The following is a 17469-nucleotide window of genomic DNA, read 5'->3' as shown; positions in this document are numbered from 1 at the left end:
AGAAAGTTTTCCATTAAATTGTACTAGAATGATGACTGCTTGATCTGGCAGACAGTACTATCTTCTCCCAGAAATGTGGATTGCTTGGATTTATGACCAGCAGTGGTGTTACCATGGAAGGACTGCAGCCAGGTTTGGCTGAGCAGCTGTGTGATCCCTGGCTATGGAACGAGTTCTACAAAGTCTGTAACCACTGGAAGTCTACTGTGGGCTGATGTTTGGGGCTGTACACCCTTCAGTATAGTTTCACCCTATGAAACACCTGGCATGCTGTGGGCACAAATAAAGAAATATAAATAGCAAAACTCTGTTAGACTAAGAATAACCCGATTCTGAAGGACTGAATGTGGAGAGAGCAGCCTGAAACCAGATTAAAGAAAAACCCCTCAATAAATCAAAACACCTGCCTTAAGACAATGCCCCTAGATTATAAATGCCACAAAGCTAACTCACACTCACCTGTATGTGAAACTGTTCCTTCTGTGGCACTGTCACTGCACCTCCTCTGGGACTGTTGAACCCAATTACTATTATTTTTACTCTGGAAGCCAGAAGCAGATCATTAGGTATAAAAGGCTGAAAATACCAACTACTTGCCAAGTTCAAGGGGCTGCTTTTTTAAGCAGTCAGCCTTATCAAAACACTGTTTCTTATCAGTCCTGAGCTTCTCAATACTTAAAAATGAGAAAAGCTTAAAGTACGACAATCCTATCGATTCAGACTTTCACTTTCTTAACATTGTATCTGTGGAATAGAGGTTGTACCACTCTTGTGCAGATTCCCTAAAAATAATAATAAAAATAAATTGCCTTTAAGCTCACTGCCTGTCCTTTCCTGGTAGTCATTTGCTGGACAACCTTCTGCTGGCTTTCACAGATGACCAGCTATCAGACTTCGGCAAGACAACCACAAACTGATAGAAAAGTTTTGTAAGCCTCAATGTTCATAGACCCATTTGCTTTGCTTGAATCAATACTAGCACACTTGAGTACATTCTGCAAATTAAAAGTGGACACCCCCACACCCCCCTCCCCTTCAAAAAAAAGCAATTCCACAAGTGACAATGCTTGCTCTTTGGGGACACTTCCTTGAAAAGTTTATTCGACCCAAACATGGCCAGCTGGTCTTCTAAGAAATGAAGGCAACCTGTGGCACTCCAGAAGGACACCTCTAAGTGATGCCTGAGATGGAAGGACTACCCTGAACCTGCCACACAACATCCAGTAGCTCTGGAGAAGGGAAGGAGCTTGCATTTTTCTGAATGCCACGGGATATTGTTCTAAAACATTTTCACTCTGCCAGTGCTGCTACAGAGACTATTAAACTCTTCCTATTCTCTGCTTCATGGGTTTCCACACGGTTGTTTTCAATTTGTGTTGCTACTACTTGTATTCCCTGGCACTACAACTGTTTCTCATACAAAGACATAAACAGCAAGGATTCCAGCTCCAAAAAACCCCATATGTTCTAAAAAAGACGTCAGATTATGTGTGGGAGGGAGAGGTGCAGTGAGGAGGGGAAATGCCTTGCCTGAAGTCACACAGAAGGACAGCCATAAGGGTAGGAACATCGCTATCCATGAAGCAGGTCCAGACCCAGGAGGTCCCAGATTGCCAGCTGGACACGTTCATGGCAGCTACTGAAAATCGCAGGAAGCAAAAGCATCACAATACTGCAACAGAGCTAACACAGCACCTTTGGCTATATCATACAGTTGTTAGGGAGAGGTAATGGGGTTTTTGCTTGTTTTTAATCTTTTTCCTGTAGGAGGGAAGGAGGGAGGGTTAGAGAGCGGGGAAAGAAGGTTGTAAGCTCCATAAGAAAACTTTTCTGATTAATATTTTTAGTTTGTTATGAAAATTGGCCATCATAGGTGATGCAAAGTGTCCACAGGTAATGGAAATTAAGATCCCAGCCTCCACTGCATTTAAAAAATCTGTTGTTCGAATGTGATGCTATAGTCACATTGGATGCTGACATGGTATTTTGAGGTTTTCTTTTTTGTATGGCATCAGTGCAGCCCTGACCAGTACAACTAAGCCATCAGTGGTGAATCAAAACCACCATGCCATAGAAGTAGCCGATTCTCTTCCTGTAGTTTTTTTGCCCCCCAAAGCCCCTGTACATCAGGAGCACGATGCTATCTGCAAACAAATGGTGTCTTTCTTTTCTCCCATCTATACTTCATTTCCAGGTATGTGCTGAAAACACTGCGAAAAACATTTTTTCTGGAAAGGATTTTGCCATTTGCTTATGGTTATGTCATCCCCAAATTAGACTACTGTGGTGATCTGTTTAGCAGAGCCAATCAGTATGAAATGAGTTACTAAGTCTCATTATCAGAAATCATGCTGAAGTTCAGTTGATCAAAGGTACCTCAACAGTCAATGGAAAGGAACAGGCAGTTCAAACAGGCAATCTGTCACCCTCTACAACAGGGAGGGTGGATCACCCTTGCAAGATACTGATCTTTTCTGTTTACTGAAGACAGAGCCTAGACAACTACCTTAGCTTATTTTAAAATAGCTTACATGAAAGGAGATGAACGTCATCATCCCTAAATAGCTAGCTCATCCTGCAGGGAATCCTACCTTTGCTCCATGAAATTCCCTGGCTTCCCTTCCAACATGCTGCCCAACTTGTCTTCTGTTCATAAGATCAGCATAATTAGTTTTTCTTTGACTAACATTTGAACGCAGCCAAACCTCTCCAACCCACTATTTCCTTGCATTTAGACAGGGGGCTGGAAGACATGGAAATGAGAAAGGAGAGCCTTCCATTTGCCTTCTCCAAGGGCGAGCACCAGTGCTCCCCAGTAGATTCATCAATGGGTCAAACCTTTAAGACACCCACTCTATTGCTAGTGTTACGTTAAGTTTATGCTCTCAAGCGTATCTTCTTGTTTCCCTGCTTTGGTTTATGTACTGCTTATGCAGTACACTTTGAGGAATTACCTAAGATTTCTGAAGATACTGTTAAGAGGGAAACATGGGCTATTTTAAAATTAGCTGTATGGCAAACAGCATACGGTAACAGTAGCCAAGTAGCAAAAGAACAGCTGTACACAGAAATTTTATGAGAGTAAGGCAGTACACATTCCCTTATAGTACTTAACCAAGATTCAGAAAAGAATTACATAAAGTTAGACTACTACAGTTTTCAAGAACATTTTATAAGGCACAAGTTCTCTGGAAATGCAAACAGAGCAAAGAGAGGAATACCCTGCTACCTCCTAGGTGGTGATACTGATTTATAGTATGGTCATGCACACAAACCCCAGGTGTTCCTACCTTTTGTATGATGTCTGTATACAGTGCACCTTGCAGCATTTCTTAATAAAAATTAACTAAATACTGCAGTAAGCAAGATGTAAATTGATACGAGTATTAATGGCTAATTTTAAGTGCCCATCAGTGCTGTCCATGAGCATAATCCTTGGTGATCCAGAAAAGGTCTAATTTAAATCAGTCTTCCGTCAAAGCCAAGGATGGGCATCTGCGCTCCACATATTGCTGCTTCAGGTTCTTAAGGACCACCATTGCTCTTCATTGAAATCTCTGCATCTCCCATCATCAGTGAGACCAATGCAGCAGAAGAGATCAGCATGTGGCAATGACTTGATTTGACCATATGATACACTGGGAAACCAAGTAGTAAGGTGGATCCTCTGTACCAAAAGAAGTTTTTGCACATTACATTCTACAACTAGCACATGAAATGGAAGACTTACCAAATATATTTAAGCGACTCCCAAGTATTCATCAGCCACCATAGAAGTAAAGAAGATCAGTTAACAACACTGGATAAAAGCATGTTGTTTTAGTTCAGGGAAAAGCCTTTGCTCTTTTTTTCTGCCTCAAATGGAACTTCTTTCCATTTACTTGCACCTGCGTTACTGGTTTCCCCTCCCACACCTCCACATGAGAAATGTCTGTAATTCATTATCTCAGTCCATGACCCTAGTGGTGGTGTATCTGACCTTCCTCTTGGTGAAAGAGAAAGTGATCTTCCTCTTGGAGTATATACAGGTACAGCTACACCTGCCTCCAGTCAACAATATCCAGCCTTCAAGTAGGCGTGGGAAGGGAATAAAATTTGAAATGCTGTTGGCTCTGCTGACAAAAATTTAACACATTCACCGATTTTTAATAAAAATCTACCCAACAGTAGCAATTGTTTATACTTCTGTCAGGCTTTCTAGATGAACAAAAGTAACTTGCAAGAAAACAGAGGTAAAATTCACATTAGCACTACTCATTTTCAATTACACATAAAAATAATCGGGGATCCTTTTATGAAGTAAAAAGTTACAGTATTAAAAAAGTTACATTGACATCATAATTTTCACTGTTGCCATACCTGCCCTTGATTTGCATCACTGAAAGAGGGAGAAGATTGAAACAAAAGAGCAAACACTATTAGTTCTTTACAAAATCATTAAGCAGTATGCTTAACACTAAAAGCTGGGGGGTAGGTCCCACGACAGACAGCTGATTTAGTTAACTTTCCCTTATTTCCTTCTGCCACTGAAAAGGAGTCAGGCACAGAGGTGCAGGAGTTTTCCATGGATATGCAGAAAATCACTGTCTGATAAGCAGCATTAAAGGCTTTCCTGCCCCCCAGCTCTGTCTGCTCCTGAGGAAATGTTGCAGACCACCCAGCCCAGGTACTTGCAAACGGCGCTTGACATAAACATAGAGGAGAAGCTGTAATTTGTTCATAAACAACTTATTTTATTTCAAATATGTGCCCTTGTTGATTCAACAATGATGTCTGGAGAATCATGTTCTCCACCAACCTAAGAGACAACTGATTTGGAAATCTTCCACCTGACTTTTTTTGCTGATGATAACTTGACATCGCCACCCTCCTCCTCCTCGGCAGCTGAAAGAATGGCTCAGAGCGAGCATAAACTTGCACCTTATTTCAAAATGGCTAGAAATACAGTGAACAAAGAATTAGTAAATCAACCACTCAGGGAGGCAGAGGGCTGTGAATATACAGACAAATATAAAACATCTTACTGGGATTTTTGCCAATTTTTTCCCTGCAATTAAGATTAGAAACCACTTTGACTTTAGTGTCCTGCTGTTCCCTCCTCCTCATTCCCTCCTCACCCCCCAACAGAAAGAAACAATTTAAAAAATGCTTGATGTTCCTAATGTTTTTTTATACACATTTAAAATCCTGTCCCCCTCCTTCCAAAAAAGCAGGTAATGGGGTATGGAGTGAACAAGACTGGACAAAGCATGAATTCCACATGGATGAACTGCTGATTACCTCGTCTTACTATTTGGTACGGGTCTGTGCTCTGCATTTCCATTGACCTAGATTATAAGACATGAAGCAAGTTACTTTGGATGCAGAAGCCAATCTGAGCATTAAGGAAAAACTAACAGTGCCTGGGTTCTGGTACAGGTGGTCATGGACTCATGGAAATTTCTTGGTTTAATATTTACATGGCTGTTTTAAAATTATGGTCTGTGAAATATGTTTTCCAAAGATGTTCCTATATTTGAGAGGAAAAAAAAAGAACCCTTGATCCAAATCCCATCTCTTTTTAAAAGCCTTGTTAAAAATTTTGATTCATCAATTTATCTTAGCACACTTAAAAGCAGAACAGAGAATAATGACATTTATAAAAAAAAAAAAAGAGAAAGATGCTGATCTCTAAGGAGACCGTCGCTCTTTTTTCATAAGTAAATGACACTGGATGGTGCGGATTCGATTCTTTGCTGGGGCAAACTCTGGCTGAAGTTTTAGTGTTGATTCATACCATTTCATCGCCTTTTCAAACTCTTCCTGTAAAGAAAGAAAGATAGATTATGAAGAGTCAGACTCTAAACCGAACATATTTTCTGTGCCTTTCCTGTCCTAAGTAGTTGAACTGTATGGTATGCACAAAAGAAACTGAACCAGTCCTTGTGGTTTAGTATTTTTTTTCCCCCCTTCCCCAAATAACTGATATTTTCTTGGGCTAACGACCCAATTCCGCATACTCCATGGAAGGGAGCCAAACCACCGCTGAGCATTTATTGACCAATGTTCTCGCCTCTTCCTTCTAATAGTAGATCTCAGCATTCTTACTGTAAAAGTAACTTTTAAAAACAGATTCAGTCAGACTTTGCTTAGATCAAAACTTTGAAACCTTGGACAATGCAAAAACGGGAACTTTGCTTAAAAGCCTGCTTTTTTAGAAGCATCTTGAAATTATTTTTAGAAGACTACTCAAAGCAAATAAAGTAAAAACAAACCAACACCCCCCACCCCAAACTTAAAGAGCATACAATAGCTAGACAATGTCCATTGATAAGCTGGACTCCAGAACGGTATTAGGAAGCATTCATGCTGAAATAACTATTTGTTTATAGCTGAAATCTAATTACCTATGCCACCCTGCTTTTTTATTAAATAGGAAAGCATGTGAACACCCAATTGTGTATTAGAAGAAAAATGAGAGGGGAGAAGACCCAAAAGATGCTCACTTTTTCAGTCACTTTCAACACTGTTTTTGTTCTCTTAATTTCCTTTTCTTGGTAACTTTATGTTTACAATAGAGACAATATTCATTTCTAGCCACATTAGAAAAGCTAACTAGATGAATGTGAGTTGTAAAGTCTTGATTTTTTTAAAAAAAGTATTTTAATACAGTTGCAACAGGAATTATATAGAAAATCCCTTATTAGTTTGTGGGAGCACTGACAAACAGCAATGAAAACAAGAATCAGATTTTTTCCATTTTTAGAAGCAATCATTTACACCTGCTGTAATCTGATATTACTTTGATGTTCCTTTGGATTCCCGCATTGATAGTTTCTACAGCATTTATCCAAAGTTCTCAGTCCTTAACGTGGCCAACTGTTTCCCCTTTGTAAGGCAACTTAATGGAAAATTTTGCAAATAAAGGAATGTTGGCCTCGATAATGTTAAACTATTAATTAGCATGATATCTTCTACAACCTATTGGTCAGTCAGCTCTCAAATACAGCAGGTTAAATATCATGTAATAAGCCAACTCGTCTTTATGTTTGTATAATTTGATCCAGAAGATAAACTTTGTCCTGTTGCTACAGTAAGTTCTTACAATGAATATAGGGCTTCACTGAGAAATCTCGCAGACTCAGGGAGAATGAAGTTATTCTTAGGTGCTGTACTGACTTTAAAAAGACATTGGCAACTCAAGTATCAAACATGTACTTCGTTTGTTTCAAACAACTGTCCGAAGTAATACCTTAATAGAACAAACTCATGCCTTTCTTCAGTTTGCTTCCATTGTGTGTTTGATGGCACTGTGCATTTCAACTCTTCTCAACCCTGACAGCCACAATACATGATGACCTGCTCAACTTGCCCTGTTATTTCCATGATCCCCTCAATGACAGAAGCAAAACAGTAAGGACAAATCTATGACAGGTGATGAAAATGGTCAGGGATACATATACTTTTGACAAACAAATATATCAACTACGTCTCAGTTTAAGGGTGCCTCTTTTGCCCTTTAAATACACTGACCCTGTTACAGATAAGGATGAAATACACAAGACAAGAATACAGCATTAATAGGATAACAGGAATAAGTATTTTGCATTCAGAGTAAGCACTGAAAGCTAAATTGCAGATTAGAATACATAGCCCATATAAAGAAACTTAAGTTCAATCTGTAAATTATTCTGAGAGTTGATAATCCAGATATCGAAATTAAACTTCCCTTGTGTTTGTTCAACACAACTGTAAACTGGGTTTTATTTATTAGGTTATGCTCAGCTCTTTGGGACAGACCCAATTTATCATTGATTTTCCAGTATTATAAAAATACCCTGTGTTTAGATGGGCAGCCAACCCAAATTATCAATTGTTTGCTACTGTCTTAACAAAGCTTTGTAGACAGTGTTCTGAAGCCAGCTTATAAAAATGTTGGCCTTCAAGCACTAAATGAGTAGTAAGAGTGAAATGGGTAACGAGAGTTTTGGCATTGAAAAAATATTCTTCTTGCTGAAAAATTTCTTGAATGCTGCTCCTTCAAAATTATTTGTGAGAATAAGATTTTTATATACATAAATATACTTTACCAACAGACATAACTAAGTGACAGCACACTCACCATTGCTACGTAGACATTTGCTAGTGTGAAGTGATTAACCACAAAGTGTGGTGCTATTTCCACTGCCATGGTGGCCACAATGATGGCATCATTCCAGAGTTTTGCATTGTGGAAGATGTTTGCTAGGCTTATTAATGGTACATCCTGGAAGAGGAAAGCAAGCGATAAACAGTGAGGTTCCTTCCATTGAAATTGTCTCAGGATCAGCAAGACAAACAGAAGACTCCACAAACTGGCCACTCTCACCTGGTTACTATTCACTACTGGTGACTTTGAAAGTGATATGCCAGACCTATTTTACTATGAAAGGGCATTTGGACCCGAGTTATAAACAAAACCCCCTCACATACACACATCTGCTCACAATAGCAACAAACACTACTGTTGCATAGACAATTCAAAAATTAACTCACTTAAGTGGTCCTGTAGTATGCACATTTATTTTTCAGATGCTCTTAACACTAGTTTTCTCCCCAAAGATGAGATGCATTCTCAGAGACAAGATAAGCTGTTTTGTTTGAGCACCTTCCTTCAGCTCTTTCATAGATGGGAAAGGAATACTAACAAAAGAGGACAGCAGAGAAGAAAAAAAAGGGTCTAACCATTACTGCAACTGATGCACTGTTTTTTATCCTGCCTCTGCCACCGAACTCCTATATGATGCTGGGTAACAGCTATAAATAAAGTTTTCTCAGCTAGTTACTGATGGTATGGTTTTTTATTTCCTGGATTTCCAGACTATGACCTTGTCTGACTAAGAAAACTGTCGAGCCCTGTCTGCAGTAACAAACTCTCTGGGAGCTGGGCTTCACACCTTCAAGGGACAAAATACTGCTTAGCAGCAAGTCTTAGGTTCCCTCAACAGGACAATAAAAAAATCTGGATGTATTTGATCCCTGCCTCGTTGACCTCCACAAAGCAAGGAGTACATCTGGTGGATAAGTCTTCATGTTTGTAAAGCAGATACTATAGAAGTCAGAACCACAAAAGACAACCGCAGGAAAATTAATTACCTTTTATTTACAACAGAAAAGGCATGAGAAAGTAGCTAGAGTGCATAAAACCAAAAAGTAGGATAAATCAAAATACTAAATAGCTGTTAATTCAGTGCTAACTCCCACTGAGTTCAAGTTGCAGCTGTATCTGCAACTTTACCCACAAGTTTTCTGTGACAAGACCCAGTTTTCTTTGGAAGCAGCTTCAGTACGGAGGACAAAAACAAGGCACAGATTCGGAGCCTGCCAGACCCAAGCAACACGGTATCACATTTCTAGAGAACGGCACTACTACACCATAATCTTGTCAAATTGTAGTTTCCAGACCATAGTCTGACCCTTACAAGTCACGCGGCTGAGGGTTCCATTTCTGAGGAACAATCCCCAGTTACAAAGACAGGAGAACAAGCAAGAGCTGCTTGTGTTAGACTGTGGTTGCAACCTCGTTTTAAAAGGACAAGTGCAGAGACAGAATTACGGGAGACATAGATACAAAGGATGCACAGCAGGGATGCGCATGTCTTAGTTGAGGCATTTCTACTCCTAATGGTTAAATCCTCCTAATAATATCCTGAGAGTGTAAATTACTTTGTCTCCTGATTTTCAGAGAACCATTTAAGACCAAGATTCAAAAAGAAGTATACATCTTGCAATGCTGTGCAATTTGTTGCTCAGGTCCTAAAGCGAAATTTACAACGTTGAGTGAGGAAACTATACTACATTTATCAGTTTGCAAGGGGGAGACTGGTGTGTAAGAACAGACATCATAATGCTCAGCATACCGTGTGACACAAAGCACTTCAGTCAAATGAAGCACGAAACACAAGATTATGGCCGAAGTACTGTCTTCTTTTGGAGTAAAGCACAGAACTGCTGCACGAAGTCAGGCACTAGTATCCTCCTGAGATTCACAGCCCGAACACTTAAGATTTAAGCATTTAAGTTATTCCTTTAGATATCACCTTCTCCCCTCTTATAAAAGCACAACCAGAAGATAAACTCCCCTCTTTAAAAGCATAACCAGAAAATACACTCTCCACATCCTAGGTTAGAAGACTTGTCCAGACAAAGGCTGATGAAGATTCAGAAGTCCTATGTAACGAGGAAGTTCAAGCCCATGTTGCTCAGAGAGGTGCAACACCCAGCGAGCTGCAGGAAATTCCACTGAACCTCTTTTGCAGTTGTCTTTTTTTTATAATTCTTTTTCGAAAAGAGACAGTCTAAACAGGTGATGAAAGTCGTGAGGTTTCACCACAACTAGCTAATATCTAATACATTATAAACGCTTGATACACACAGTGTTTGCCTTAACGATAGTCTGTGAAAGCTCTATTGTGACAAGGAAAACATTATTTCGTCTGAGCAGCGGGCACATGTGCACACACCTTCATGTGATGGGGTGCATAGTGCAGTGCTTGCCGTAAGCAATCAATTGCCTTCTTTCCTTGGCCTTTCACCCTCCAGTAAAGAGCTGCCATGCTAGAGAGGACCCATGAAGTCTGATTCTGGCAAAAGAAGAAAACAAAAACCAGTCATGTAAACACCTGTAGTGAAGAGTCTTCCCATCTTTCATTCTTCTTTATTTGTTGAGTAGAGGGTGTTACACTTAAAAATAGCATTGAACTACTTTAAAGCAGCAAAAAGTTTATCTAACAACGTATATGAAATAGTCAGGTAAATGAGATTGCCAAATGCAACATTATCTTCTCAAGGAAGGAAGAGCAGTTAAATAGCTTTGAACAGGAACAACAGCTTCTAACCACTCATCTGATGTTGAGCGTTTAGATGCGTATACACATTACTCAATGTAAAGCAAAAAATGCAGCTGAGTTAGCTGATTGGACTCATAGGCTCTCTGTAGTCACTGGAAAGAGAAAGGATGCTCTGGGATGCAGCTCAGCGCAGAAGCCTGACAAGCCTAGCTGATTAAGTGGTGCCTCTAGCTGGCTGACTCCCATGTCACGTTGTTAGAAAGAAAGATACTATGTGCTTGAATTCTGTGGACTGAGATACACTAAATGAATGTTTATGCTCACATATGCAATTAGATAAGTAGCCATCTTGACTTGTTTGATTAGCTCTTGTGAATACTAAATGAGACTGGTAGACAGAATAACCGCACTATGTTTCCAAGGCAGCTAGCCTTACTGAGAGTTTTCTTTTCTGGTCTCAGCCATTTAATTTTCAGCTTATTTGGATAAAGCTTGCAGAGGGAACTGTAGCATATAAGAGAAAAGGTTAGTATACATCTAAAGTAAAAAGAAACTAAGTCTTGTAACATGAGCATAAGAGTAACGTCTTTCCTTTCTGGGAATGACAAAGCTACATTGGCTTTAGTTTCAAAGCACAGTAAGTTCCTTAGCTTTCAGTCGAATAGGCTAGTGGCATCGAACTGTTTTGGCTGAGACCTCTTTTCTATAGCAGTTTGGGATATCCTCCCCACTAGCTGTAAACATATAACACAAATCCCTGCATTCCTATCTACCTTGCAGAGCCTCAGCTGAGGTCCTCAGTAGCCTAATCTAGCTAGAAAGCTCGACTTTCTCTGGGGAGAACAGCAAATGCCAGGAGCATGCCTGGAGTGTTGAGCCATGGCTTAATCCAACTTCCCATAAGCTCCAAGTCAGTGCAGCACAAAAAGCAAGAGGAGTACCGAGAACTGTTGAAACAGCTTCATATATATCAGCAACCAGCGATACAACTCACTACAGGGCTGGAAACACTGGGAAAATTTGACAAAATTCAGTTTTAGTAGAGATATGCTACACAGTGTAAGCACAGGATATAGCCCAACAAAACACCTGTGAGGGCATTACAGATGCTGAATAGACACAAATCCCTAGTTCAAGTACTAATATGTTCCTTGACTAGGATTTCAGACAAATGGTTCGAGACTGGATTGACCACTATGTCAGTCACGAGTGGTAAAGCCCAGACTTCTCATTTTTCTCATACCTTTTCCAAAGCTTTGGCTATTCGAGTACCAACTTGTTCTAACGACTGTGGTGAGTACTGGTCTTTGCCAAGATTCTGTAGCACCTGCAGAAGAGGAAGAAGAATGCTTAGATGCTGGAACCAGGTAAGAGATGTCCCTCTCTTGTTGGTTGCTTTTTTTCTCCAGCCTTTTACAAATGCTGTAACCTGTTCCAACCTAAACATCACAGTCTATCTTGAGTTAATACCATCTATACCATCACACAAGGTTATAATTCCATAGCACTGAATACTGAGGATGCTACAAGTTTTACGTATGCTCAGTTGGACTGTTCTTTCACTAATTCAACCATCGAGAGCTATAAATACAAAGACACTAATAGCGCTTTAGGACTTCCCTCGGGCCATATCATAGGTGGCTGGGAAGACATTCTGGTAAAATACAGCTTTGCACTCACACACTGCATCTTGAATCTGCCATGGTACAGCCGTTTTTGTGTGACAGCCTTCATCTCTGGCATACCTCTTTCAGCTGACTTTCTCCAGTGTAATGCAAGCTGGCCCGACTAGAGACACCTTGCAGGTGGTCCAAAGTATGCATACTGGCTGGTAGGTTTGGGTTGCAAAGGGGCTCCATGGCTGGCTCTTGCAGCTGTGTAGCAAAATCAATGTGTTCTGTAATGCTACAAAGGTCATAAAACAAGTTGAATCAGTCAGGAGAAGAAAACAGAATAGTCACTACAAAGTTCTCTAGTGAGCGTAAACTGCCAGAAACTGCCCAGAAACTGGCAGAATCTCATCTGAATAGATCAAGAAGCAAGAGAAACTGGATCTTCTGTCAGCACATGCACTGTTCTTTGCAAGTCTATTGATGAAATACCACATAATGTTTTCAAACTTCTCTGAAATCCTGGCAGTTCTTTCTCACTCTAAAGAATACTGAAATCTTCAGTTTATGCACACCGAAGGCCATGTTACTGTCTTGCTTTGTGTGAGTAACTTATTTAAGGTTCACATACAAGATACTTACTCAATGTTTTTAGCAGAAACAGCCAGCCATGTGCTGGCTACAGTTGTAAGCTCTACCCTTCGGAGTTTCAGGCATTCATCAGGACTTGGCCAGCCAAGGCTACGATAATCCCGCCGTTTTCCTTGAGAAAGGGAAGGAAAAAAAAGAAAAAAAATCCACAAACTGTCTGGAAGCAGAAAGACATTCTACTTCAGTACAATGACCTACCAGTGGATACATTCCCTGTGTTATAAAGGTTACAATCCTGCAGCCAGATTTAACATTCCTGAACCTAAATGGACTGAACTGAACTTGTAGCATCCAAAGATAGGACTGGATCCTATGCAAGACAGATCAGGAGGTGGAGTTGTACAACTTATTTCATTACACTTTTTCAACAGCTATGGATTAAGAACAATTGCCGCTCTTGTTTACAGGTAATGTCTCTGCTTAAATGTCCTTAAAGAAGTTCATAAGTGAGTCATCATTTATGTTCTACAGCTACAGTAAAAACTAATAAAAGTTGATTGCTCCATCTTCTGACAATCCCAGGTGAAAAATATACTGCAGTTTCTTTTCAATTAGTCGTTTAAGACAGACAGTGGCTTTTACTGCATTCTTACACTCAAGATAGCAACATTTCTGAAGCTATTACACAATTACACTTCAGCCCTCCCATTTTGCAGAAAAGTTAACTGAGGCAGGGAAAGGTTAAATAACTTGCTTTACATTAACAAATAGATCACTGGGAGAACCTCTGAACCAAAGCCTAGTTAAATCTTTTCCTTACATTTGGTGGATACTGTACCAAGTCCTAGGAATCCAGCTTGTGTTAACTGTGAAACATCCAAACTGTTTGGAACCTAAGGAAAATTCACTGTAGCCGTATATTTGCACAGTGGAAGCCAAGTTTAACAATAAGCCTGTCTATCGCACCAGCTACATAGAAACTAATACTGAAATACTGTCCAACTACCTGAAATTTTGCCAACTTGGATGCAAATCCTATTTACCATCCAAAGTACAGTAAACTGCTTCACCATATCTGTAATACTGTGTCTTTTGTAAAGTATTCTGATTAAAGGAAAATAAACGTCAAGAAACACTGGGAAACTTCAGAGGGGAATGATCAGTTCTCATCACCACCACTGTGAACCATCTGACTGTGAGTTCTTATTTGCACGAACGACAAAAGATAGTGAGAGGTATGGCAACACCAGACAGGGACAGACCAGTAGTCTGAGAGGTGGTCAGACACAACTCAGCTACCGTCATTTCCCTGTTCTACCAGGAAGCCTCCAGGTGACCACCAGTACATTATTTAAGCTTTTGATGATTTAGCTCTTGCAAAGACAATGTCAGCAGATCCTGGCTCACAGAAGTGTTAGGAAGATAACTACTTTACAGTTGAGGGATGCTCTGTATTAAAATCACAAAAGCAGCTCAGAGGGAGAGAAGATACACCAAGGAAAGGACAGGTGTGTACTCACAAATGATAGTCTGTTTTCATGTAATCCATCCCCCCTCCATTTAAATATTTAATTCAATAACTTATATTTGTCAGTTGCTAAAAAAGAAGTTTGTTAAAAATTTAATACAAAAACCCTCAAAATGTAAAATTACTTTCCAGGTCATCAAATTGTCATGGACTAAAATGTATTGGAGAACACACCTCTGCTTACACATCAGCCCTAGAACATTAAGATTTTAGCTCCACTGAAATCAAGGCAAGACAAAAAATATGGGGCCCAATTACTGTGGTTCTCTTCTTTGGCTTCATTAGGTTCCAGCAGCTTTAAATTTCTTCACAAGCAATCATGTGCTGATGATTTCTGTCCACCTGAATGCACCAGTGGAACTAGCCTGCACCACATTGATAGACCACTTCCCAATTCCTGTTACTCAACTAGCAAAAACTCCATCTCTCTCTCCAACTCTCCTTATTTAAGTTGGTACAAAACTCTGCTGTAGCTCCAGTCTTCTGGAAGACAGTCCCTAAGTTTCCTCTTATAATATCACCAAGCCAATTACAGCATGACACTGAAATTTTCCATTTATTTTCATTAGACCAAGCTTTCTGTTTCTGATTTGTTTCATGTACAGCCAGTAATCAATTCCAGCTGTCATCCTGCATTTGTCTTCGAGGGGGTGTGTCTCGTCTGATAAACTAACTTCTCTGCTCATGCAGTTTTAAAGAAAAAGATCATTTAAACCCCATCTCTCTTTTACTACTTCCACTCACAGTATCTACCTCTTTCATTATCCAATCTTACCACCTTATCGCCAGAAGTTCTGGGAATTATCCGCTGAATGAAAACTTTAGGTTAAAGTTATGTTGCACTTCATGAAGAAGGTGCAGATAGAAGACATTTCTAATTTTATTACATACTCATCTAGAAGGCACATTTCACTACATAGTCTTTTTGACTCATTTATGGTAATAAACTAGCGTAAGACAAAAGCTGCAAATGACTTGCTTTCTCTAGAAGCAGCAGGTTACCTATTGGTCCAGGAGAAGGTATCTTTGGTCCACTGATCTCCAGGGCAGCTTGGTAAAAGTTTTCGTTTTCTCCATTAGTCCCTTCTTCCCCATTTCTCCCAACTGGCTCCTGGAGATCCAAGCTTTCAGCTTTTGGTTTCTTTAAACGTTTGACCTGAAAAGTGATCTACCAAAAGAACAGCATTAGCAAGATTAACAGTAAGAAACACCATGATTATTATCAGCTCCAATACACTACTTGTTTTAGCCCAAAGATTCAATTTCAAAGATGTTACAGATGAGATCTTTCTCTCTCTCCCTCCTTCCCATCCCAACCCATTCTCTAAGCCTGCTCACTTTCACTGCATCACACCATGCAAACAAAGCACACAACTTCAAATCTCCAACACAGGAGAAAATCAACTCAACTGCCGGAGAACTGAAAGGCATTTTTCATTACACATTTTGTTTTTACATGATGACAACAGATATTTAATTGTTTTTATGCTACCAGAACTTTTGGTTAGGAGCTGTTCTCCTTTATAACTGTGAGCAAGAAGTTTGAAGGCAACCAGCATCATTCCACACCTAAACTTTTGCTCCTGATAATCAAGACTTTATGATGTCAGTTTCAGTGATGCAGAGGCCTCTGCTTTAGAAAATGGATCCAAACAGCTTGTTCATTTCACATAATCCATGGACCAGCTCTTTTAGGCCAACAGGCAAAGCTCCTAGACATAGGCTGGTGTTAAACCCCCTGAACTGTCTTCATCTTTCCCTCCTCCACAACAGTAACTTGATACAAGACTTAAGTAAACTCATCCAAACTTACCCATTCAGCTTCATCATCATCACCACAGTCCCCAAAACAGGAGCTAGCCAGTCTGTCCTGAGATCCCTTCTTTAGGACCCGGATTCCCTGCAAGTCCATCCGACGACCTTTTACCTCCAGTGCCCCTTCAAAAGCTTCCTGAGGCCAAGAGTTTTCAAACTCATCCACCAAAGCCAGCATCTCTTCAGACATCTGATCATCTTCTAAACCCTCCATTCCTTCCGAACCATTGCTTTCTGCAGTAACTGCATCTAAGAGGGAATATCATAAAAACCTCAAAAAATATTTTCCTGGTGCTTCCACAAATCATATAAAAAGGATCTTTTTTCTGTGACCTGACTTTTCCACTTGCACAAACCAAATATCACCGACTACTCACTGCACGCTGCAAGTGGAGAGGGAGGCTGGAGAATCCAGACTTCCCCACTGCAAATAAGCATCAACTGTTGCTTCAAAAATCAACACCTCTAGAGCACTTTCATCAGTTTCCTTTCCAAATCAGAGCTCTGCCTGTTTGAGGGAGTAAACGGGTGGTGTCTTTCTCTACATATGTGCATTAAACACTGAAAAAAACCTGTCTATATCTTAACCATAGACACTCTTTTTCTTCCCTTCTGTCCAGCACAGCTAATACATAATTCACCTGAGGTCCAACTAAAATGAGTCTGTAGACTCTTGCAAGAAACGACATCCTTTACCTTGGAAAACGTCTAAACCTTAATTTAATTTTTTTTCTTTATTGAATACATTTTGATGTTATACTTGGAGAAGAACAGTGAACAGAATGAAACTGGTTTTAAGGGTTAATCGTCACCTTACACTCAGAGCAGGTGAAAACATAGTTTCTTGGAAGAAGACAGATAGCTCTTCCAAAAAATCTAGAAACCAGTTCATTTTCCAGCATTGTTTTTTTTGGTAAGGTTGGCTTACTTTCCAGTTTCAAGAAGGAGGAATCCCTTGCTGAACTCTCAGTAAGGACTTCTGGATCCTCTGTACCTCCCTCAGACTGTCCTTCTGCCACTGCTGTAACTGACTCATAGTGGTCATCAAAGTATTTCTCCTTGTCGTGACTGCCATCTGGATTTTTCTCATGACAGTGGCCTGAAAAAGAGAAATTTA

At 40.0% G+C, this 17469-nt stretch overlaps 1 protein-coding gene across 3 annotated transcripts in view; it reads right to left on the bottom strand.

Annotated features, from left to right (window-relative positions):
* Window positions 1-4712: 4712 nt before the first annotated feature.
* The window catches only part of TTC17 (tetratricopeptide repeat domain 17), a 59367-nt gene continuing 46610 nt past the window's right edge, over window positions 4713-17469 (bottom strand). For all 3 annotated transcript variants that reach the window (XM_056347792.1, XM_056347793.1, XM_056347794.1), the window contains 9 exons: window positions 17281-17469; window positions 16351-16601; window positions 15540-15705; window positions 13061-13181; window positions 12554-12713; window positions 12052-12135; window positions 10482-10601; window positions 8102-8245; window positions 4713-5802 (listed from right to left, as the gene is read on the bottom strand). In XM_056347792.1, coding sequence (XP_056203767.1) covers window positions 5671-5802; window positions 8102-8245; window positions 10482-10601; window positions 12052-12135; window positions 12554-12713; window positions 13061-13181; window positions 15540-15705; window positions 16351-16601; window positions 17281-17469 — 1367 coding nt within the window. In that variant the 3' untranslated portion in view covers window positions 4713-5670. The remainder of the gene's footprint in view (window positions 5803-8101; window positions 8246-10481; window positions 10602-12051; window positions 12136-12553; window positions 12714-13060; window positions 13182-15539; window positions 15706-16350; window positions 16602-17280) is intronic.

This window comes from Falco biarmicus, chromosome 7 (assembly GCF_023638135.1).
Source record: "Falco biarmicus isolate bFalBia1 chromosome 7, bFalBia1.pri, whole genome shotgun sequence".
Taxonomy (NCBI): Eukaryota; Metazoa; Chordata; class Aves; order Falconiformes; family Falconidae; genus Falco; species Falco biarmicus.
The sequence above is the reverse complement of the archived record's forward strand: the minus strand, read 5'-3'. Positions and strand labels throughout refer to the sequence as shown.